A 25,999-nucleotide genomic window follows, 5' to 3' on the forward strand; every position below is an offset into this window, starting at 1 on the left:
CCTACGTTGGACCCCCCAGCATCTAGCCTTTAGAGTATTACTTTTAGAGATGCAAAATCGTTCTCGGGAAAATTTCATTCTTGTGGCTTAAGGGACTCTAAGATGCATTATAAAGAGGTTTTTTTCAGCAGAGTTCTAGGAAGAACATGCGTTTTTCAAAACTGTTCAGGTGAGATTTTTGAGGCATGGACAATTATTTTTTAGGAGAAATAAACGGATGTGGCATATCAGTGGCACAGTAGGCCATTTATTGGGTACATGAAACTATTTAATAACCCAACTGTTGCCTGAGTATTACTACATTATGGTCGTTGTCTTTTCGACCAGACAAAGCCGACGCGTTTTTCCTGTGTTTTTTATTTGGTGATTCCTGGTTACGGAAAGCAAAAAAATAAAACGACTTCGTGCTCTCGATAAATGCAAAGTGTTTCTACTTTTGCGTCTGGCGTCATGGAAGCAGCAATCCTTAACAAGGCCTACATGAGGTAATCGGGCCTGTTATATGACAAAATACGTTTGCTGACGTAGTGATTGGTTGTACTGCCAGGATCATGCTTTAGGTTTGAAGTGTTACTTGTTCACAACATTTTTTTTTAAAAGAGCGGTTCTTTTCATAGGTTCGCTGCTGGCATACCATCATTTATGTTTTCCCAGAATTCATTCAAGCCATACAATGCATTTTAAGTTTAAGGCTCCAAGAGTAATATTTTTGCACATTCCATTACAAAGTTTTACTGAATAAAATGTTTTTGTCCAGTCGTGAACCCTGACCAGGAAAACAGGGAGGACAACAAAAAACGTAAAGATCACTTTACAGTAGCAAAGTGTAAATAACGTATTCCCACATCAAAAGAGGACATTCAATTTCGTTAGTTTACATCCACCGGTTCATATGCCTAACTGCCATGTGAGCCATGCCATGTGTGACACCTTCGGCTAGTTCCAAGTTTTTTTAACCACAAAAAATTGCATCAGGGACTTATAGTTGTGTTTTTTACCATTACAGTTGTGTACCTAAAAGTCCCAGGATGCTAAATGCTGTTAACCCACAACCCAGACTAACTCAGTGTCACACTTAACATGATGCCCTTAGCAGATGGGAATGTGTGTCTGTATGAAAGCAGTGTGTACCTAAACAATTCTAACAGTTCCAATAAACACATTTTTGCTATTATCAACATTTTAAATGTAAACTATATTCTAATGGAATCTCAGTCCACCAGACTTTTTCACGGCCTGGGCTAGATTAATAATGTTTTCCTTAGAATCTACCAGAACATTCAGAATAAGTGCTGCCGCACCCATTACTTTCAAAACATTAAGTAAGTAAACATAACTGGGATGCCTTTGATAACAATCTTTTTCATTTAACCAATGTTCGAGCTAAACATTAATCTACTTGAATTGAGCCTTATCGATCTACTGTACAAATATCTTTACAAATATTGCAGCCTCAAAACAAAGACCTTCCTATTTCTGTGCTTGTTTGTGGTCCATAGGCAACTGTATGAGAGGAGTCTTTTGTAGGTTATGCTTCTGAAGACTTGTGATGCGTGGCGTGTGCCAATGTTTATTTTCCTTATTTTGAAGATTTTTTTGTGCATTTACATGTTACTTTGCGACCTTCACTCAGTGTTGTGTATACATTGCACAAGGCAGACTGGTCATTAAACTGTTGGGATGTCTCTCCAAGTGGTGTCTTGATTAGTCCTCCATGGAGTTGGGTCTTGTGTGATATTGTACGAGAGTAGGAGGGATGGGTCGATTGATGGGGAAGAGATCTCATCCTGCCCATGGGTTGATCAATATTTCTGATCCTGCCGATGACTGCATGGTCGAGCAAGGATTCCACAAACAGAATGTTTTTTGGATCCTTCTTATACGTGAGAACCATTTGTCATGCTCTCAGGTGGAATCCAGAACATTTTAGAATTATGTTATGTTTCACTACATGCACCAGGTTAAACTGTGTACAGGGACATACTAGTAGGATCTAATGACCATTTAATATGTTTAGTAGGTCACCCTCCTCCCCACTGATCTATTGTTCAATTGAGAATTCGTATTTTTATAATTGAAGAATTCATTTTTCAATTTGGGTCAGGGTTTTGAAAGCACCCTTTTTTTTTACATAAAGTAATCAAAGATTGGTGGTGGTTACTGACCATGAATGGATGCCCATATACGTAGATGTGGAAATGATGGCACCGTCATAGTTTTGAGGTTGCTTCAGTTTCGATGTGTGAGGATTGTAGTTCGTGGTGTCAAAACTTGTTTTATATAGGCAGTATGAATCATACATGAATATTCTCGGTTTCGTCTTGCAAGGTGTATGTGCTAGCAAGTTTTTTAAGTCAGGCATGGAATACATCCACAGATTAATCTAGAACTTGCACAATAAGAAACACTCATAGCTGGGGTTGGCCAGTGGGGCAAAGTGCTCATTCGGGGTGGCCACATTGGTGGCATAGGTTGAGGAAGACCTGGCTCTGCAGACATATGAGACCACTTAAAGATATCCTCCCCCACAGGGTGTAAGTGCATGGGTGTCTGTTGTTTTCTGCCTTCTTAATTCTTTTGTATGACTTTGCCTAGTGTAATGAACTGAACTGTGCCATACCAGATGTTATGACTAGGGTGTAGTGTAGTGGCGGCTCCTCTGCTAAGTCGGAGGAGTGTCGCCCCACTGCTCTTAGAGCAGTGAAGGAGGGCAAAATAAAATGATAATAACAATGTTATTATAATTTTATTTTTGGTTGCGTTGGGGCTGGGTTGCGTTGGGGCTGGTGGCTCAGGGAGGAGGAGTGGACTGTGCACACTAAGTGCGTATGACTGTGTGGCCGGCCGTTTCGGCCCAGCCAGCCAGTCATGTGCACTCTGCATAGTCTGAATTGAGTACGTGCTCCTAATAGTGCATTAGTTGCATCCCTGTAGGCACACTCATACTCCTCTTTATGAAATGAGGATTCAACACTAGTTCATGGTGAAAAATACTTAATTTATTGTTTCACGTAGTTTCTTTGAATTTTCTTTTTATCATTAAAAAATTGTAAACAAGTTCAAAACGGCATTACTGAAGCAAACTCCAAATCCAATGCATTTCGGGCATATTGAGGCCCTTCATCAGGGAGCAATACTGAGAAATAAAACAGAAAAACATAATATATTCTGATGCTGTTAGCATCAACAATGTAGTATGTATACCCATATTATCCTGGTGTTTCAAGATGCTCAACACGCGTTAAAAAGGTGGTATGTCGTGTGTAATGAATCCGTGACTCTATAGTGTCACCTTATAACCTTAATACCCACATAGTGATAGGTAAAATAATCAAAAAACCGCATCAGAAACGAAACTTACATGCCGTCTGTTGGTGGCAAGCTAACAATCTATGGAAGAAATAGTACAAAAAGACGTCAACGTCCAGCTAAGCAGCTCAACAGCTATTCCGAGTAGTTTGTCAGAAATCGGCACGCCAAACGCGTTTCCGATTTCTGACAAACTACTCATTCGTCTTTTTGTACATGCTGGCAGTACGGACATGCTGGAGGGGACGAAGTTTTCCTGCTAGTAAATTACTTCAACTATTGTACTTTAATGACGCCAACGTGTTATATCCATATGCCATTCTTTTTTTTAACGTTCTTTTTTTTTAACACTGGCTTCAAACACCTTTAATACAATACACAGACCGGGTGAAACATAGCATGCAATGGTTCGGAAAGCTTGTTATTAATTCGTTTACACCCTATGCCATTCTTGATGGCAACTTTTTATGATTAACTGTACCATACCCAATGGAAGACACTACTTAAAATCCATATGTTAATTGGTTTTCAAAGCTACTTTATAATGGTTTTAAGCACCGAAAGTAATCCTGTAGAATGTTCTGAAGAATGTATGATGACATTTGTATAGAAACCTTGGATAGGGAATGTGTCTGTGAGCATTATGTAGGTAAGTGGTGACCAGATTTACATGTTTAAGGAAAGGCTTCGAACACACATACATTCATACGCAGAACAATTTTAATGACTACAGAGACCTTTGGAAGTGGAGTACATTTTACGTATATTTAATGTACAGTAATAGAACATAGATCACACGCACAAGATGCATACATCATATATGTATTGTATGTAAAGTGCACGCTGAAACAAAGGGGATTTGGGAGCCTATATGGGATGGAGGAGAGGCACATCAAATAACCAGACAGCTAACACACAACTTGTTAGGGGCACAATCTTGAGCAGCATGCCGAGTCAATCTGCTTTCTTTTAGAAAAGTCCAAAAGGCCCCTCCTACGCTATGTACTTCAGCAGGAGCCATCCTTATTGGCTTACCAAGGGTTCTCATGAAACATACAGGTTGACATGCATTGCCTTGAGATGCTTGAGCTTTAGAGAGACTAAATACTCTAATAACACCTGACCTTGAGATGAAGCCCATTATTAGTTTAGGGGATCAGGAAGACTGTACACTTGACAGTGAGGACATTTTCCTACAGTGCTTTCCACCATTTCATCCAAGCCAGGACACCAGACTTTACACCTAAATTTGCTTTTGGTTTTTGCAATCTGCTGGTGTCCGACGTGGGCTAACTGAATCCTTCTTAGTGCAAGGCCTTGTGGAATGACTACACAGCTAACTAATCCTTAGCGGCAGTCGTCGCAGGTAAGTGCAGTGGGGCGGGGGGATGTCGGGAGACACCAGATTAGGATTTATTTATTTAATTTTTCCTATTTTGTCATCTGTCGACATCCCCCACACCCCACCGTACTTACCTGCACAGACCGCCGTTACTGAGCAGACAGACTTCTGATGTCACTGCTAGTTCATTCCACACATTATAGAGTGACATAAGAATTTGTGTGGTTTTTGATTGTGTGTTGTCGTGTTCAAGGTCATTGATCTCCAGTTTCCATCACGGGCCGCTTGGATTGCAAGCTGGAGTTATCCTTCTCAGTGGCAACATAAATGTATCTAGTTACATAAGCCACGGACTACATTATTCCTAAATTACTGTGACGTATTCTTCTGTTTCAATGTCCGCATTTAATGAGCCTTGTGTTTATTGATAAGCAATCACCTAGATTCTGCGATCTTGGTCTATAAACCACTGAAAACGAGTATCGCCTTCTTTTTTAATTCAACATGTTTATTCACATCTGTTTAATAAGTGTTTACAGATTGCACAGCATTAGGACACAACACTACCCCAGTAGCAACATTTGAGAATTCTATTATGTTTCACCACATGCACTTGGTTAAACTGTGTACAGCCAAGTACCTGATCGGATCTAATGACCATTTAACATGTTTAGTAGGTCTCCCTCCTCCCCACTGACCTCTTGTTCAATTGAGACGAGTATTTTTGTAATTGAAGAATCATTTTTTCAATTTGGGACAGAGAGTTTGACAGCAACCCTTGGAATGAATAAAGAGATTAAAGGTTTGTGGTGATTACTGACCATGAATGGATGCCCCTATTAGGAGAGTTGGAAGGGATATCACCATAAAAGAATGTAGATGGCTCCTTTTTTTGTGCGAGTTTCGTTGTTTGGTGGGGTCAGAGCTTGTTTTGTATAGGCAGTGAGTGTTCTCTCCCCACAGGGTTGTTTTTGTAACACAACAGTTCCTAGCTCTTTCGGGCTAGCATCCAGTGATAGTTCAGGGTTCTTAGATGGGGAAAAATTAACTTTTGTGGCTTTAAACACGGTCTCATATGCCTGTCGCCACTTTCATGGGCGCTACTCAGGAACTGGAGAGTTCCATGGACTGACCTAGAGTCAGGTAAAGACTTGTCTGTTTTTCTCAGGGTCTGACTTTTGAGTTTTACAGAGGCACCCCCTTGTATGAAATATGCATGAATCTCCTCAGCTTCATCTTGCAAGGAGCATGTGATAGCAAGTTCATTAAGTTGGGCATTGAATACATATACAGATTAATCTAGGACTGGCACATTAAGAAACGCTCCTAGCCGGGGTTGGCCAGTGGTGCAGAGTACTAATTCGGGGCAGCTATAGCAGTGGCATAGGATGAGATAGTCCTGGCTTTGCAAGCATAGGAGACAACTTGAAGATACCCTCCCCCACAGAGTGTAAGTTCATGGGTATCGTGTTATCTGCAAAGTATATCTCATTGTGCTCAGCTTAGAGTTTCCATTTGGGCACTTATGTCAGGGCCGGCCAAATATCTCAAGAGGTGTAATTGCCATAATGGATGACATAGTTACGCAACACATGAACACTAGGTGGTATATAAATAAATGTAAACACCTCTGTAATATTTTACAGAAAATCAGAAATTAGAGTCACTAGATGCTTAATATTTGGTCGGTATTGATGTAGCCACTTGTTTAATGACATTGATGGTTGAATTCATGGCACTGATCCTTCATCTACCCTTTTAGGTCGAGCCTGGGCAGTGCATGCGCTGCTCTGCGAGGCATGCTGTATTCAGGTACGGAATACAAGCTCTGCCCATTTCCTGCCCATCTTTTCAATTGGCTCCTGTTACTGTCCTTTCGAATTGGTTGCTTTTGATTGATAAATAGGCTTAGTAGTAGTCCCTCCTTGGTACCGTCTTGTCTGCATTTATAACCTCCCATGAGGACTAAACCTTTTACTTGTGTTGTTACACAGTGTGCTTTATGGAAGCTGTTAGCACTATTTTCTTTAATGATCTAATACTATTCCACCCACGACGTGCTTTCCTACAAGGCAGCATGCTGCCCGATTTTATATTTTTAATTGTAATGTACTCATTTAATTTACAGAGCGGTCCGCTTTAACTATGGCGGCTGCGCTTATTTATTTAATTAATGCACAGCGCGGTCAACTTTAACTTTGACAGCCACACTTATTTATTTATTTAATTCATAGTCCCACCCGCTTTCACTTTAGCGGCCACGCTCTAGAATCTTTCTTTCAACCTTTTTGAATACAAGCGCCCCATTGTTGATGCCTTTACTGTTGTTATCCCAACAATTTTTTCGAATATTTTTGAATCTCATGTTTATTCTCCAATCCAATTGATGTATTGTTTCAACCCTCATTACTTTTATTGATGTATTAATTTAACCCTTATTACTTTTTTGCTTTTATACAATTGTTTATCATGCTGTTATATCTTATTAATAAACATTTCTTTGAACTTGAATGTTGCCCGTACTCCTTTCTTTAGACTCTGCTCACTGTAACCTGAATACGGCGAGCAGCGTCTAAAGAAAGGGGCGCAGACACCATTAAAGTGATCTTGCATTTGCGAGAGTTTGAGCTATTGGCATTATAAATAACAGTGCCTTTTATATGTGTGTTGCTTTTAAAAACACATAAATAAAAGGCATTGCCATTTACAATGCCAATAGCTTAAACTCTCACAAATGTGAAACCTATTGGAAATTCTTGTTTTGTATTCGAACTGGACAGGAGCGCTGAGAACAATCTCTCTCATAACTCTGCATGCATTCAGTACATATACTTGGTGCTAGAAACATCTCGTGGGTGCCCTCTATCAGTTTAGCAGATGAACTGGAAAGGGCAGCGGGTTCAAGGAACGCTGGTAAGGAACATTTCTCAGATGCTTGAGAGCAGAGTTGGCCCATTGGGAGTGCTGGGCAGAGACGTCTTAAGACGTGGGCAAAGTGGGCCCCCAATCTTCCACATAGCCCCCGGGGAAAGCAGACAGTCTCTCTATCTCACTTCTGTTTATTTCTGTGCCTAAACCTTTCACAGGAAATTTAATATTGTTAGGGACTTGAATTAGCAGAAGATGTGTAATAAAATTTAAGGTTACAGAATTCCCCAAATGTTGTCTTGCCCAGGGCACCCAAAGTCCAGAAAATGACACTGGGGCTGGCAGGCATTTTTCGGGGTGCGTGCCTCCGACTCACCGACTGGTGAGTGTGGGTTTGCACACTGGTGAGGCTTCACAGTGTCAAATCAAATACCATAGTGGGGTGATCCGTGAAGCTTTGACCTGAGCGCGCATTTGCACCGTGAACACCGTACAGCACTGTGAGGGGCAGCACTAGGAAGAATGGCACATACACTGGTGCATTGGTTCATGGGCCCATTTCATTCCGAGGCACAACATAACAACATAACCACTTTTTATTTAATATCTCACCTACCGTGGATTACACCAAACATAAATGGGGGGGGGGACAAACATGCCCGTCTGGGGAGACAGCCATGACAACGCGGGCGTTACACCGCGCTGCCATTACGAGGCTGCCATCACAACGCAAGTCGTTACAACGACATGCGCTGGAGGGCGCTCTTGGTAAAGGAATAGTTTTATTTTCTATTCCAACACCTTCCCTACTGTTACGTGGGCTGGAGTTGGAATAAAAAATTAAACTATTCCACAATCCAGCGCCTACAGCGCAAGTCGTTGTAACGACTTGCGTTGTAATGGATGCGTCGTAATGGCAGCGCGGGGTAACGCCCGTTACTAGTAGCATGGCCGCCACTAAGAGAACGAGGCCCTGATCCTTTCATAACGAGAGAATTTGGCCTAACGGCTAGGGCGCTCGACCTCGGATCTGGGTTCGAGTCTCGGTAACGACGCCAAAACCTCCTGTGATTCTGGGCAAATCACTTCATCTCCCCGTGCCTAAAAAATGAAAGTGTCCTCATGTAACGTAACTGGAAAATATGTAAAGCGCTCTGATACCTGATTCGGTTCGGGTCTAGTACGCGCTATATAAAACTCTGCAAAAAAAAAAAAAAAATACATCTCAAAATATCTAAACAATTCGTGAGAGGTGTGTTTGCTGACCACGTTTGTAACTTTCTTGTATTTATTGATTTCACTTATCTTTTTAGGTATATTTCGTGTTGCTGTTTTTATTTTACCATATTTTAATATCCTGTAAGTTTTGTAAATCAATTTCGACAAATTTCACTGACACCCTGGTGGTCTTGCGTAGCGTCGCCTGGGAGGCGCGAGCCCAGATGGGCTGTGCTGACACTTTCCATTGTTGCGCGTGTTCAGAGAACGCACGCGACAGGGAAAACAAAGGGCGCGAGACGGTAATCTCCGTTTAGGCACTGAGGAAGCTCCTTCAACGCTTTGCATAAAAGATGAGGAATGCAGATGGTTCGTGCATATTGTAGGCCACACATACTTTCTTAATTATAATCAAGACTGCAACTGAAATACTGACAGCAACTTCAATAAAACTAAAGTTGTCATGTTGTGTTTAGTCCTTTCTTCTTTTCCTTCCCTCCCTTGCGCGTGCTTTTCCCCTGCTCCCTATTGGTCAGCTCCCAGCTGGAATGTTGACAGCTGTGTGAGTTTGACAGTTGACAGTTCATACAATATCTGTTCACTGCCATGCGGACTTGCTTATGGCGTGTTGTCTTAAGAATAAAGTTATTCTAAGCAGCTTGTGTCCAGGAGCATCTTTACAAATTGGCGACGAGGACACAACACGCCAGTGAACCTACGCGAAGCAATTTTGAGTGAGGGAGATGCGTTGACAAGGGAACCGGACTAAAAGATGGTTTGACGACTAGTCACGAAGCGGAACATTGACTTCTTAGTCAATCATTTGAAGTACTAGCAGGAGCGGAGGTGCGGAATTGTGAGTTTAATGTACTCTTCCCTAAAGCACATCTATATGAACTGAGCAGGAGATAATTTACGAGACCATCAGAGGTGCGCTAAAGGCTTATGAACGGAACTTCGAAGCTTTGAAGTAAGTGGCGTCTCTTGAATGACTAAAGTCTGCTGGATAAACATTGTGGTGAACGAAGGACAAAAGAGTAAACAGCAAGAAAAAACTCACTTCGTCAGTATCGTGTGAGGAGGCTCTTCATGTGAGGAGAATCAGCGCTACGCGACGGCGGTTGTGACGTCATCGCGCTAGGCGCCATTTTGAGAAATTACATGAAAATTTAAAGAAACACTCGCACAATCTATTTGATGCAACGCGAGTCACTGAGTACATCAGTGAAAGCTACAAGGAAAAGAAATTATCGTATCCTTTTAAGTAAACACGTAATTCTATGTATTGTGTGAGCTGAAGTACACGTTAAATAAAGGAGTAAATACATATATATAGTGATACCACGAACATTCTAATATGGCAAACAGCAACGTATACAACTTGCAGCCACCTGAGCTTTTTTTGAAAGGAGAAGGTACTCCTAATGTTAAATGGGAAGAGTGGAAGGAATACTTCTGTAATTATATATCAACATTCGACAAGGAGGATGAGGCATTAAAACCTGAGGAAAAGAAAAAAATTTTGTTGCACAGTTTAGGGGCAGGTGGTTTAAAGGTATACAATAACATTGCTAAAAGGAGCCACGAGGGGGCGGACAGGAATGTGTTTGAGGATACTTTGGAGGATTTGGATTCGTATTATAAGCCTGTCGTGTGTGTAGCTGTGCATAGATATAAATTCTACAGGAGGAAACAGAGTAAAGAGGAAAGCGTTGATGAGTATGTTGCAGCTCTAAAAAACATAGCACTCACATGTAAATTTGGGGTATTACACGACGATCTCATTAGGGACCAAATAGTTATGTGTACCTCAAATCAAAATATACAAGATGCTTTATGGGCCAAAGGTGAAAAGCCCCTACAACAGGTAATCGACATTGTGAAAAAAGCGGAACTCACAGGAAGATGTGCAAAGGAAGTGATTAATGAGAGCAAAGGGAAGAGTGAAGAGACAAGTGTGGTAGCCAAAGTGAGTGCTACAAGAAAAAAAAAAACTAATTATAGCAACAAGGAAAGAAACAGTACAAAAACATACAATAAGGAGAGAACATATAATGACCTTAGGTGTTATCGCTGTGATAGTGACAGACATTTGGCTAATGATTGGAACTGCCCGGCAAGGAACATCAAATGTAGTAAGTGCGGATTGGTAGGGCATTTCCAGAAAGCATGCAAGAGGAGTGGAAAAATGAGAATAAAATATGTCTGTGATGAAGAAGAGAATGAGGAAAACTCGTCAGATGATTCGGAATATAATTTCTGTGTGTTAAATGTGAAAGAGGCAAAGGATAACAAAAGCAAAGACAATGGCAATAAAAGAAAACCAATGTGCAAAGTTGAAATTGGGGGTGTAAAACTAGAAATAATTGCGGACTCGGGTTCGCCTTGCACCATTGTCAACCACAGTGTGTGGGAAGGGAAGTTTAAACAGGTCGTAGGAAGGAAGTTGGAAAAACCTGACATTACACTTAAAACCTTTACAGGGGAACCTATAAAACTCTTGGGATTCAGAGAATTACCCTTCTTCTTCAAGGAAAGAGAAATGTCCAGTAAACTTTATGTGGCAGCAACAGGGCCGTCTGTATTAGGATGGAGAGACCAGGGAAAGCTGGGCATTACTCTCGACCCCAACAGTGCGGAGCCCGTCTTAGTGGTTCAACATGACACTCTATTAGACAAGAGCATTTTGGAAAGGTTCCTGGGGGTTTTTAATGGAAAAATCGGAAAGTTAAGAGGCTTTCAACACAAGATTAAATTAAAGGAGGACGCAGTACCCTGCCTACACAAAGTACGACAAATACCCATTACGATAAAGGAAGAGGTAAGGGAAGAAATTAACAAGCTATTAGAAGCAGATATAATCGAACCAACAGAATCTGCGGAGTGGGTCGCACCCTTAGTTGTCGCTAAGAGACCTAATGGTAGGCTTAGGTTATGCATGGACCTTCGTGATTTGAATAAAAATATAGTAATCGACCAATACCCGCTACCAAGAATTGGGGAAATGTTGTCACTCACCAAAGGAATGAGTGTGTTTTCTACCATTGACCTTGCGGCAGCGTACCACCAGGTTCAATTGCACCCTGAGAGTAGACACCTTACAACTTTCATTTCACCATTCGGGTGCTTCAGGTTTAAAAGAGTCCCTTTTGGTATAGCATCTGCTGCTGCGTTATTTCAAAGGCTCATGCAGGAAATATTTAAAGGTGTAAGGAACATCCTCATCTTCCAAGACGACATCTTAGTCATGGGTAGAAATCAAGAAGACCATGATAACAGACTTCAACAAGTGCTAAAAAAATTGGAGAAGTGCGGGATGACCGCAGAATACAAGAAGTGCAAATTCAGCAAAAGTAGTGTAAATTATTTGGGACACGAAATAACACATGAAGGGATAAAGCCTAAGAAGGAACTAATAAAGGCTATCAGTGATGCACCTGTACCCGCGAACAAGGATGAAGTAAGAGCATTTTTAGGTTTAATTGAATACTATTCAAAGTTCGTAAAGGATTTTTCAACCACAACTTACGATATTAGAACACTATTGAAGAACAAAAACAAATTTGAGTGGACAAAGGACTGTGAAGTAAGTTTCAAAAAGTTAAAGAAAGAAATTTGCGCTGCACCTCCCCTGCAAGGGTTCGACGGAGAATTGGAGTGCGTCATCACCACAGATGCAAGTGGGAGAGGAATTGGTGCGGTACTTACACAAATAGAAAAAACAGGAAAAGAAGTGACCATCGCGTTTGCCTCTCGTTCATTGACAGAAACAGAAGAGAGGTACTCAGTGATAGAACGGGAGGCACTGGCCTGTGTGTGGGGAATGGAGCATTTTCGCCAGTACATCTGGGGCAAGAAAATCGTACTACGAAGCGACCATAAACCACTTACAAAAGTGTTAACTGTGAAAGGGTTGTACACAGCGTCACCCAGACTAGCACGTCTATCATTAAGACTTTTGGACTATAATTATGATGTTCAATACTTGCCCGGTGCGAAAAATGTGGTGGCGGATTTTCTGAGCAGGTTGCCATTGAAGAATGTGGAGAGTATGGAGCAAGAAGAAAAGTTATGCGTGGCAAGTGTCTGCGAGGAATTCCCTACCATCCAAAAAGAGGAGTGGACTCAGAGTAGTCTCACAGATGCAACATTACAAAGGGTACGTGAACTCTTAGTCAAAGGGTGGCCAAAGAAAAAATGTCTGGAGGAGGAAATACGAGCATTTTGGGAATTGAGGAACGAACTTTCGGTGGAAGACAATCTCGTCTTTAGACAAGGAAAAATCATACCACCCAAAACTCTCAGGAATAGGGTTATAAAAATATGTCATGAAGGGCATTTGGGCATAAATAAAACTAAACAAAGGATAAAAAGTTGGTACTGGTGGCCGGGCTGCGACATTGAGATAGAAAGAGCGGTAAGGGACTGTGTTGATTGTGAGAATTCAGACAAATCTCAAACAACGCTCAGGCCAACACTAAAACCCTTGGCGTGCCCTAACATGCCATGGGATAGGATTGGAGTGGACATAACAGGACCAATAAGATGGCAAGACGAACAGGTGTATATAATAGTGATGGTGGATCATCTGTCTAAATGGCCAGAGATAAAGGTGTGCAAAGAAAAGGTTGACACAAGCGACATATTAACATTTATGGACGATGTGTTCACCAGGGAAGGTATTCCGAAAACTGTTGTCAGTGACAACGGCAGTCAATTCACTTCAGAAGCTTTCAAAAGATACATCAATAGGAATGGCATCACACATAAAACAACTTCAGTCTATCATCCGGCAGGTAATGGTGCCGTGGAAAGATTTAATCGGGTGATTAAAGGAACCATCCAATTGGCAAACAAAAGTGGGAAGTGTTGGAGGAAGGAAGTAAAAGCGATGATATGGGGGTACAGAATTACTCCTGGAGAAAAGACATTAGTAAGCCCATTCGAAATAATGAGAGGGAGAACGCCCATTTCTAAGGACAACATCGGGTGGCTCAAATCAGCGAGAACTACTGGATGGACAATGGAAAAGATAAAAGAACGGATAGAGGTCGCACAAGATATTCACAAGGAAAAACATGACAGGAGCAAGAACTGCAAAGAAGTGTACATCAAAGTAGGGGACAAGGTGAGGATAAAGAAAAGTGGACACATTGCCAAAGGGAACGATAGATATACCGCACCCTTAGATGTGGTAGAAGTTTTTTGTAACTCAGCTTTACTTAGTGATGGAAAAGTATGGCATGCTTCTAGGATGGCAATGTGTCGCAGCTCAGAAATAAAGGAACAAACAGAAAAAGATGGCGGCTATGAGCAAAACGATCGACACTTAGAATGTTCTGATGAGGAGGATGGTGTAGAACATAAACAAGTCTGTGCACCAATGGAAAACATGAATGTCAGGACGCGACCAAATCAAGATGGAATAGAATCTATTGGAATGGACAGGGCTCTGAGCTCAGACGAGTCGGTGGAGCCACAGGAAAGTGTGGAGACAAGTTGTACAGATTCTGAGTTTGAGACTTCGGTTAATGGAGAGGGGAAGTGTGATGCCAGCCCTAAAGGAACTGATGACACTGCCAGTGGGGCGAACACATCCACTGAGGACACTGGAAGTGGGCACACGGAAGGTGTTGGAGGAGCCAGCACAAGCACCAGCAGTTTCGGCCGCATTCTTAGTAAACCTAGTAAATATAAGGACTTTGTGTGTGAATTACAATCTTGAATATATCATTACTTAAGCACATTGCAAGTGTATAATATTCCCTTGTTCCATTGGGAAGGAGATGTGTTGTGTTTAGTCCTTTCTTCTTTTCCTTCCCTCCCTTGCGCGTGCTTTTCCCCTGCTCCCTATTGGTCAGCTCCCAGCTGGAATGTTGACAGCTGTGTGAGTTTGACAGTTGACAGTTCATACAATATCTGTTCACTGCCATGCGGACTTGCTTATGGCGTGTTGTCTTAAGAATAAAGTTATTCTAAGCAGCTTGTGTCCAACTTTATTTTTTATTGAAGTTGCTGTAATTCAGTTGCAGTCCCTTTAATAATTAAGAACGTATTTGTGGCCAACAATATGCACGAACTGAATAAATGCCTCGTCCGCTTTCAGTAGTTTTCCTGGTCTTAAAAACACAAGCGGCAGCGCTTAGTTCGCAGCGCTGTGTGAGATTTGGTCTCCTCGTGCTGAATGGACATTAGATGTCACTGCAGCGCCACTGTGTTCTTGGTCATTAAACCCCCATCCATCCGCTCACCGACAGCTCCGTGGCCGAGTAGAACATTTTAATTAGCATTTACAGATTAGCGTATGCTTTATGAAATGTGTAGACGGCTGCTTCTGAAATGAGATGTTGTGAAGCAGAGATTAACAAGCATTGGAAATGCAATAGGTCTCGCAGCATTAGAGTTAGTGCTTTTAGAATTGTTTATGGGTTTTTTTTGTAAATCTTTAGCATTTTTGTTTCCTGTAGCCAATGCTAAAGAATTACAAAAAAAAAAAAGCCATAAACATTTCTAAAAGCTAAAAAATTTCAAAAAGCTGGATAAACTGACATGTTAACGGTTTTTTGTAAGACGCTATACAGTCCATCCTTGTATTACATGTGTTTGTTCTTACGCTGCCGCGATCACTCTTTTTTGTGAGATGTAATTGTGTAAAAGGTTATTTTGTGAGACATTACAGTGAACACGTTGTTTAGACGCTAGAGTCGATGCAATTTTTTTTTAAACTATAGTTCCCACGTACTTATGTTAGATGCTATAGTGGTCACGGCGTTTATGCGACTCTGCTATCAACACTTTCTAGTGAGGCGCTATCAACACTTTCTAGTGAGGGGCTGTATTGACCTCGCGCTCATGTGAGGTATTGTAGAGACGTCTTTTTATGAGACTCTAAACTGTCATAAAAGATGTGGGTGAGGCGCTATAATTTTCGCACACCTCTGTGAGATGCTATAGGAATCACGCTTTCATATAAGAGTCTCTGTGCTGTCAACACTTGTTGTAAGCCACGCGCTTCTACCAGATGGCAAAGTGACCACACCTCTTATATAATTGTATACCGGCAAAAGTTATTTTTGTCTGGGCTACAGTGTCAGGGCTTTTTTGAGACTTTGGAGGGCTTTCCGTGAAACGCTGACAGTGACAAGATGTTGTGTGGCACTACATTATGAACTCATTTGTGATACGCTATAGCGTAGCTCGGATTTTTTTGACCAGGCGCTACTTTGTCCATCTCATTGAAGCAGACCGGATTCAGTATAAAAGAAATCTCGTAGAAATGCGCTCCTCGGACGGAGCATGACCGGACTATCCCGTTGGCCCCATTTCATGTGTGAGTAGCGTCTCCGGTGCTGAGACTCTGCTTGCAATGAGGGACATAGGGTTTTGCTTTTCCATATAAAAGTGGGGCTTTGAGTAAAAAAATGCACAGATTAAACCTGTGTTCACGCCTCACAACGCATCATTGCAGAGTTCTGCTACTAGTCACCTGACCTCGGGCTTCGAGGCGCCATTCTGTCTGTGACAGTCACTGCTCCTGTGCTTTGGAAGTATGTCTGTCCCTAACTGCCCACTGTCCTTGGCCTTATGTGCGCCGGTTCGGGGGACGAGTTGCTGTTAGTCGCCAGGCTGCGCACTCAGAAATGTAAATGCTAGTGCCCGCGGGCACGCGCAGCCGGCACGTGCACCCGCGGGGAGCACCGGGTCCGAATGCCAGGTCGTGCAGCAGAGAAGGGGCTTCCGTGGCGGGTGCATGTTTGTTGATTCCCCACATAGGGTCCATGGCTGGCTTTGCACTGTCTGCAGCACGTGTTGTCCTGAGCACAACAGTGCCCGCGCACCCACACCTGAAGACACCCCCGGGCAGCGGAGCGCATCTGGTGCTGGAGACTGATTATGAAATACATGTAGTTCAAGTTCTCAGTAAAAGGTGAGCTCTGACCCCTGCTCCGGTCGGCCCTCGTAGTCAGTCTTTACCACCACGTGCTACAGGTACAACCTGTGAGGTAACTCCGAGGTGAAGGGAGCTTTCTCACTGCCCAACAGAATAATAGGTGCGCTGCTTTTATTCCAGCAGCCTAGACCCGGTGAGAAATATAAACATAAGTCAGCAAGGGGGTATCAAGTTAAGGGGGCTGTAAGAAGAGGGCTGGGGTTCTAACTGTGTTTGTGTTAATGACAAATCGTTTCTTGCGCCCAGAGCCCCGAGTGCAAAAGAAGGGGCTGATTTACAAGCCTCTGGCGCCACTTTTTCCATATTAAAAGTGAGGCATCGGAGGGCAGGAGGCTTGGAAATACGCCCTGAAGTACAGATCTTGGCTTTCCGCATGTCTAACAAACATCTCTGGGGCCTTGGACCTTCAGAAGCCTTAGGTCCCCCCAAAAGCGAGTGACCGAATATTTTAATACCATGAAGCCACACTGGGTATCGATTCAACACGATCAGCAGGATTTAAGCAAATTATGGTGCCATCTTTACACAGTGCTCGGCTCCCCTCATTGTCCCCAAATCACAGCGAAAAGCAGTTTACCCAGAAACCACTTTACTTTCTCGTTGTTGAGCTTCTGGGAACTATATAGCCGTTTCTTCTAAATAACATGTTCTTCAAAAGGCAAACGCTACATTGCAATAGGGCATTTCGTGCTTCCGAAGATGTCTCGAACAGACTGCGGGCAGGGGAGGGGGCGGAGCGGGGAGAGGGAACAGATGGAGGGAAGGCCAGATAAGGGGAGGGGGGAGGAGAGTAGGAGGAGGAGAGTAGGGGAGGCACGGCCTAGCGGCCGTGCAATCAAGAAGTGAGGGGGTGGGAGAGTAGGCAAGGCAGGCGGCTGGGGGGAGGGGGGAGGAGAAATGCGACACTCGTGAGGGGGAGTGGAGAAGGAGGGGGGAGTAGAGTAGGGGAGGCACGGCCTAACGGCCGTGCAATCAAAAGTGAGGAGGCGGAGCTGGGGGAGGCTGTGACAGAGAGAGCAGGCAATGCAGGCGGCTGGGGGCTTGTGCACGCGCTTTGAAGCTCATTGCGCATGCGCATTGAGCTTCAATTTCTCGTGCACTGCAAGGAATCGCCACGATTCCTTGCAAGTTGGATAAAGAGTGGATAAGCCCCCATAGTCTCGCAAGCTCGATGCGCATGCGCATCGACAGGCGAGACCTAAAAACCAACCCTTCTCAAAGTGTCGATGTATGAAAAAGGTTCGTAGTAGGTTCACCATACACACGTCTGCAATGTGCGGGTTCAGATACACCTTGTGTACTCCTGAGAGTGTCACTGTTTAGTGTGTGTAGTGTGTTGCCTGGCGACTGGGACCTGTGTGTGTTAGAAAGCAAGGAGGCTTGCTCTAGTAAGCAGAAATCACATGACTTGCCCACAAAGCTACATTTTTGACAGTGTTTTTAATTTGATACTACTGCAGTAACAACTGAACATCACCTCAGTGCTAAGGAAACTAAATGCTCGTGTTCTCAACTTCATTTAAATTATTTATTTCTTGATTTATTATGCACTTACACTGTTTTTTCTTTGTTTCAGAATTTGTACCGCAGGCATTTAGATCACCGCAAAGCTGCCTAGAGACTTCCACCATGATCCTTATGTATGCCTGACTGAAAATGCAGTGTTCATGACCATTGGACATGCCTTAGCGCCGCCCGAGGGGCGCAATGATGTCATCAGCCGCCAGCGTGGCCAAGAAGCCGCACGCCATGAGCCTGCGGGGAGTGGACTCGGAGACCCGCACCATAGTCTTCAAGAACCACTGGGCTCAGGTAAACGAGTGAAAGAATGCATAGGCGTGCCTACACGCTGTGTGAAGCCAAATGCAATGCTGCAAAAACAGTATTGGGTTTACAGTGAGACAAATACAGTGCTTAGGGCCGCAGTGGACTACACCGCCACAGTTCCTTCTGCAGTGCAGGGCCAGGATTTACTGTCAAGCTTCACTAGCTCCCAAGGGAGGACTGGCTATTAATTTCACAATATGTGTTCACACTTCTCCAAAGTATCGTTGCTAAAGGAAATCATGTTTGCAAACATACATTTAGCTGGAGACTTTCTATGTGCTGCAGATTTATTTATTTATTTAAGAGTTTTATATAGCGCTTGCTAGACCCGGAGGTATCAGAGCGCTTTACATGAGGTTCCACAATGTTGACAAAATTACATCAATTGGAAGTTACAGCAAATTACAAGCAACACATTTAAACATCATATAAAGTGAGGTCATAGCAGGGTGGAGGAGTAAAGGGGTAGGAAAAAGGGGTAGGAGGGAGATACAAAGGAGAGACAAAAGGAAAGTCTGTCCAAGGTCCGGCTGGGTAGGTGAGGGCCGAGGGGGAAGACCGCAGCCCATCTCCTCTGTAGCGATCAGATTGCTCCACCGGGCATCGGCCAAATAGCTAGGTCTCCACGGAAAACATATAAAGAGCATAGGAGATGAGAAGAATGGAGCGTAGAGCCCCGTTACCAGTCATAAGGCATCTTTGACCAACTCATCTCACAGGGCACAGGGCTGTGTGAAGGACCCCTCGAGGCATCCCAGCCCACCCTCCTTTCTAATTCCTCTTTTTGGGAGTCTGCGAGGCACTCCTTCTGTGATTCCCCTGGTGCTCTAAACAAGTACAGGGACATCTTAAGGATTCTGGGGGCCCTGGGCCAGATGTATTTTGGGTGCCCCTGTTGGGAACAGTTTTGAATTCATGATTCAATTTCAGCTCTTTCATGCAGTCTTTGGCCAGATCACTAACAGCCACACTCGTCCAAATTCTAAATGTGTTTACATCAAATATTCAGGGATAGTGATGTGTGTTTTCAATATTGTAACTAACACACCGGTAGCTCACTAATATTGCTGCAAATAATCTATGTGGCCCCCTCCCATATCTTATATGTGAGGTCCTGTTTTGATCTAAAAGAACGTTTTTTTGTATGGATGTTGCATGAAACATAAACAGAACATTTCTCTGCAAAATGTCTGTAAAAGGCTCTCACATCACCCACAATAAAAATAAATTAAAAGAAAAATGGTATATTAAATAATCTGTTTAAGAATTATTCAAGGTCATCAGGGCAATACTCTCTGCAGAACAGAGCTGTGTCCATCAGGGACCCCCTGAAAGGCTGGGACCCTGAGCCAGATCCCACTTTGTGCATGCCTTAGGCCTAAAACATCTCTGAGCAAGTATACCGCCACTCTTTTAATCTTTGGCAAGAATATTGTCATTGGGACACTAATTTACTCCACCACCAGTGTGTTTTCTTTTTTTTTTTTTTTTTTTTTTAAAAACCTTTATTGACATTTCACAGTTACAGTCAAAGTCCGTCAGACGGCACGGTTAAGCAAGGGTACAGAGGTACTACAGTCAAACAATGTAAATCAGGATCAAAGCAATAGTACACCTCACAGTATCGATGCGCAACTCAGGAGAATGGAACAAGGTCACAGGATCAGAAAGGTTTGTGTTTTTTTTTTTTTTTTTAAATGAAGAAAAGCAGGATCGGATATCACACAGTTAAACATCGCCAACACTAGGGTTACACTTGAGACAGGATATTTACGGCAGGACCATCATAGGCAGGGTATGCATAGCAAAACGTACAATCAGGATATTCGACAAACAAGTCAGACCCCTGCCCAAACAGTACCCGCCCGCCACGTAATTAAGCAGTAGAACAGAGACCCCTGTACTGAACTAGAGAAACGCACAGTGAATTGCCCAGAATCAGACCCTCAAAAAAGGAGAAGAAGGAAGAAAAAGGAAAAGAAAAGCCGAAATAACAACATGAAAAGGAAGGCCATGGAACTAAAAAACGAATCAAAAACAATACCCCACCCCCATCCCCCCACCCTGCACCACTGCATACGGCCACGGCCCACCCCCCTAGCAGCGTGCCTGTCGCCCAGAGTGTAAACCCGAAATACAGAAAGAAAGAGGCCAAGAAGAAAGAGAGATACAATATCCAACACGAAGTAAAAAGAAAAGAGAAGAAAATGATCGAAAACCCCACAGAAGGGGAAGAATCTAGGGGGGTCCCTAACACAGGCACCCGACCCCCCCCCGGCCCCGCACCCCTGCTATAATACTGTGAAGAATAATGAAATACAAAAAACCATAAGCAGGGTCAAAATCAATTATACAGCCCACCCCCGCAAGCTAACCAGGCAATATTGAAAACTCTCCATGCTAGGGAAAAAGGAGCCAAGTGTCGTTGTTGTACATACAATTTGCTTGCCCGAATAGTAACATGGCACAAAGTTACAAGCGAGAAAGCACAAGTGAAACAGCACAGTGAGCGGGCACGCCAACGCAAAAGGAACAGGATGTCCTGCAATGTTCCAAGAAGCCGCAGCGTCAGGGGCGCCGCCGCCATTTTGCGTCTGCTTTCCAAGCACATTAGATAGGAAAACCAGGACTGCCATTTCGTAGTTGCAAAGCTCGACATCAGGAAAAGCAAATAAAAGGATAATGTATCAAATGAGATCAGCGGACTCTCCGAGCATCCGACGTAGGCTTATGAAAAGGTGTCAAGTAGGCAGTCAATGAAGAGCATACAAGAAGTGATACTAGCGCAAACATTCTCCCACGTCACCAAGAAAAACGGAGCAGGGTCCCACCACCAAACATGTGCAATAAAGGTCCGAGCAAAGGCTGCACGGGCAAAGCCTCGCACTCAAAATGCCCGCGACGATGTGTCTCTCCGTTCTGGCGGTGTCCGGCGCCCCCCGCAGTAATCCAATTCAAGCTCCTCCCTTTCAGCGCACGGGGGACGTCCACTCCACTCCCCAGCCTTCACCGCGTGCACTTCCAACACATACTGTGGGCTCAACCGTTCAAATCACCATTCGTCGGGGGGACCCCAAATCCCAGCGCCGCCAAAGCAAGTGTCATGGCCGTCCGCCCCAAGCCCGATAAAAGGGGGAGAGGGAGTCGGCAGTCCCACGCACTACCCATTAGTGTCTGTGCTCCACTGCAAGTGAATAAGCATGATCGGACCCCCACAATCCGAAAGGGCGCATTGGTGGTACCGCGCCGGAGCCAGCCCCACGCAGCGGAGATGTGGAATAGGCAGCCCCTTGCAGGTCAGGCAGCACGCCATCCAAGCAGCCAGCAACAAGTAGGGGTCGAAGAAGTCCATTAGGAGAGGAAGGGGGGGGGGACACCAAACCGGCGCGAAAAGCAGCGTATGTTCTGTCCTCCCGGTGCATGGGTTGCGCTGGAGCCAAGTCCACAGGGGCGGGCTGACCTGTTCAATTGTGGGGCGGTTCCTTCTGAAGCTCTGCATCCGACGTTATGGATCTCGCTGGCGGCGGCGCAATCACGCCAGGGCCCGGCTGGAAGTCGCTCACCGGCCAGGAACACAAACAGCCGTAACTCCGCTCCCGAGGCGCGGAAAGCGCTCGGAGGCGAACACATCCACTCGGCACCCCTTCCGACACACGAAAGCTCCGATGTTGTGCGGGGCAGACGGGAAATTCAGGCGGCGGGAGAGAAGAGCCGGCGGAGCCGGGCACTCGTGCGACCATCTTGGCCGCTGGCCCGGCTCCGCCCCCCACCAGTGTGTTTTCAAGTGAGGGGCAACGGCATTGTGCCAGCACAAGAGCTTGTATCACTAGGCATGTGCCTCTCGTATCTTTAGGGAGCTCAGCTCTGTGTGAGTGCTGGGTAGGTTGGTACAAGAGTCTTTTGTATTGATGGTATGCATGTTCATGGACAGTGATTGCTACCTTAAATCCAGGGCTTTAAGTGGGCCGGGTCCTGCCGGTACTCAGCACCAGCCGTTCTAAAAAGCAGGTGCTGAAACAAGTCCCTATCAGGCTCTCCCTTTTTGCCCTCACCATCAGGGTGAACAAACACTCTTAACTTTGCAGCAGTATCACCCTTCCCTGCCTTTGAGGTAACTTCTAAACGACTGTTTATAGTTATTTCTGTCTGATCACTTCAGAATGGAAGCATTTTCAATATTACCTACTACAAAGCCATAGTTGTTGCCTCTTTATCTTATGCAGCTAATAACCATTGACAAAGCCACCGGTACTGGCTTTTTGTAGGTGTAATGTTACTTGTTGTATTATATATTTTGATGCAATGATAGAAGCAGCAAAATACCAGACAGGCGGTGCACTATGCTAAGCACAGATTTTTAGCTTAGGTGTTTTTTTACGCCACACCCATAATTACATCAGCCACACCCCTTTGAGAGGCCCCCAGATTTTTCATCCCACTTAAAGCCCTGCTTAAATCACAGTTCGATTTTAAGGATGGAGGTAAGCTGGTCTGTGCAGGAAAGGAGAGGGATTGCTGGTGTTGAGATAACATTCTGTTTTATGAGATTTGAGTTATTCTGTTTGCTGGCGATGCTCCATGAAGAGGAGAGCTCCAAGTTTCTGAGCTCCCCCCCCCCCCCATCATTTTCTTTACTCGAATCAGTATCAGAATTTGTAACTTCCAGCAGGAGTTCTGATGAATTTTCAGGCAGACTTAGCCGCCTTTCCAAGCATCTTTCGGTGTCACTCCTCAGGAAACACCTTGGACTGAGATTTCAAAATTCCTTGCTGTGGGTGCATGCTTTAAGCGTTGATCTTGAGACTGCAAAACATCACCCTCTGGAGGCATGTTTCTGTGTAGATCCCGAGATCAACAAATAACATAGAGTTGATGCTTGTTTTCTGTGTGGATGCTGACATTATGCGTCAACACGATTCCAAGACTGCAAAATATTGACTTCAAAATAGTGACGCACGTTGTCTTCATGGCTCCTGCAACAACAGAGTACTATACAGTTGGTGCATGTTGTCTGATTGGTCTGCTGGATCCACATGTGAGGAGGCGTTTGTAGGCGGCTCGTTATTTTCACGAAGTTACGCGACCCCCAGCCTATTGTGGACAAAAAAAGACACGCCTGGAACCACAAGCCGACTTAGCCGACTTGGATATACCTGGCGGTTACTCGAAATACATGCAAAGACAGATTGCGTTAAGCAAGATATATATTTATATCGTTTTCAGGGAATCCACCCATCTCTGGACGCTCCTCATTTCCATGGAAATTTATAAAATCCAAATAGCAAGTTGTTGACTTGCAGTGGATGGCTTGCATTTGGTGCTCAAGTCAAAACCAGAACAGACTAGTGGAACCACTTTCCTGTATTTCTATAGATGTCGATACAGAAAGTTTTATGTTTTGCGGAGTGAACGATTGTGCTTTCAAGAGGTCCTGAGGAAGGTGGTCACAAACCCACCGAAACGCGTCGACCTTGCGTATTAGATCACACAACCATACGTGATCCCTCTAACATAGATTGCAGTATGAATGCTGTATGAATGATAATGAGTGTATGCATGTACTATAAATGAATATTTAGGTTTCTTCTTCTTTTTGTTTTGTACGATGTCTATTGATGAATTGTTCTAAAGATTTTAAATGTTGTTTTGTAAATCTATGTCTCAGTGAAATGAACAAATAATCTACAGAAATGACAAAAAATGAATAAATAAAATAAAAAAATTTAAAAATAGTTACATTTGGAGTCACCTTGTGTATGGTAAATAAGTGGATATAAAAGTGTCTGGTTGAAATTGCAATAGGTCGTGAGGGAAATATTGTATTTTGTTGTTGTCTGATTGAAACCTCGCAGTAGTTGAGCTAGTCTGTAGTCAATTTCATTAGCTATGTGAAGCATGAAAGTGAGCCAGGCCTGTGGCAGAGAATAAGACTTCCACCCTTCCTCTCTGAATCAACAGAGACCAGATGCAGAGTGCCCCAAGGATCTTCCCTTAGCCCCACCCTCTTCCACATCTACATGGCCCCCTCACAACCATCGCAAGACACCATGGGCTCAACATTGTCTCCTACACGGATGATGCCCAACTCATCCTCTCCCTCGCTAAGGAACCCGACATCATCAGGCACAACTGCCAAGAAGGGATAAAAGCTGTCGCAACCTGGATGAAGAACAGCTGCTTGACCCTCAACTCAGAGAAAACAGAAGTCCTCATCCTCGGCTCCAACCCCTTAGCATGAGATGACATCTGGTGGCCCCGCACTCAAAAACCCACCCACCCCGACAGACCATGCATGCAACCTCTGCATCATATTGTACTCATTGTTCACAATGAATCGCCAGATCAACGCCGTCTCCTCTAAATGCTTCAACACCTTCTGCATACTATGCAAAACATTCAAATGGATACCCGCTGACTCCAGTAAATCGGTCTCTCACGCCCTCATCACTATCAGATTGCACTTCAGCAATGCCCTCTATGCCAGAATCAACAAGAAACTCCTCTGCAAACTCTAGACCGTACACAACGCAGCAGCCACACTAATCCTCGATATTCCAAGGCACAACCACATCACCCAACACCTCTGCGACCTCCACTGGTTCCCTGCCGAAAGAAGGATAACTTTCAAGCTGCTCATGCATGCATGCATACAAGGCCATCCACAACAATGGACCTCAATAACTCAACAACCACCTCTCCTTCCACTCACCCAAGAGAAACCTACGATCAGCCGAATTCTCCCTAGCCACTGTCCCATGCTTCCACAGGAACAGAGCGGGTGGAAAGTCCTTCTCCCACCTTGCAGCCAAGACATCGAACAAGCTCACTGGACGGATTCAGGAAAGACCTCAAGACCTGGCTCTTCGAATGACCCCAACGGAGCTGCACCCCCCCACCCCCCCAGTGCCTTGAGAATCTAACGGGTGAGTAGCGTGCTTTATAAACACAGATTTATTGATTGATTGGCATAAGAATACCTTAAGGGGCCCGTGCAAGATATTGTGGACCCCCTCCCACTACTTCCTCCTATCATGTGGTGCCCCAGGTCTTGCCTTCGTGAGTACTCATGGTGCCGGCCAGTACTACAGGTTACACAGACTTGCAAGCTCTGGATTTGGTATTCATGGTTAATCTTCCTATGCAATCACAAAGGAGGGACTCTGGGCTTTTTTGGACAGATCCAGCATACGTGCCCAAACTTAGTAAAGATACAGAAAGTATGCTGTTCCCAATTACGAGACAAGGAAAAACTAAGGGAACCGGTTTTGCGTAGTCATGAGATGTAGGAGGACGGGGATTCCTCCTCTTTGAAATTGGGGCTCTCACACACCCGGGTATCATGCTTCATCATAGGGCTGCTCCTCGTAAGGTCGGCGCTGAAATACCTGACGGGCTCCCTATTAGGGGCTCTTTGGCGGAGATATTTTATTCCAAATTGCTGTTTGGTGCCGTTTGGGTGAGGGGCCTAACCAGTGTAGATGAGT

General features: G+C 44.2%; 1 protein-coding gene across 3 annotated transcripts in view; it reads left to right on the forward strand.

The window, feature by feature from the left end:
- FHIP1A (FHF complex subunit HOOK interacting protein 1A) overlaps nt 1-25,999 on the forward strand; it is a 512,772-nt gene that overhangs the window by 235,452 nt on the left and 251,321 nt on the right. For all 3 annotated transcript variants that reach the window (XM_078676922.1, XM_078676921.1, XM_078676920.1), the window contains one exon: nt 18,265-18,500. In XM_078676922.1, the coding sequence (XP_078533048.1) occupies nt 18,396-18,500 (105 nt within the window). In that variant the 5' untranslated portion in view covers nt 18,265-18,395. The remainder of the gene's footprint in view (nt 1-18,264; nt 18,501-25,999) is intronic.

The sequence above is a fragment of the Lissotriton helveticus genome, chromosome 2_1, assembly GCF_964261635.1.
Source record: "Lissotriton helveticus chromosome 2_1, aLisHel1.1, whole genome shotgun sequence".
Lineage (NCBI taxonomy): Eukaryota > Metazoa > Chordata > Amphibia > Caudata > Salamandridae > Lissotriton > Lissotriton helveticus.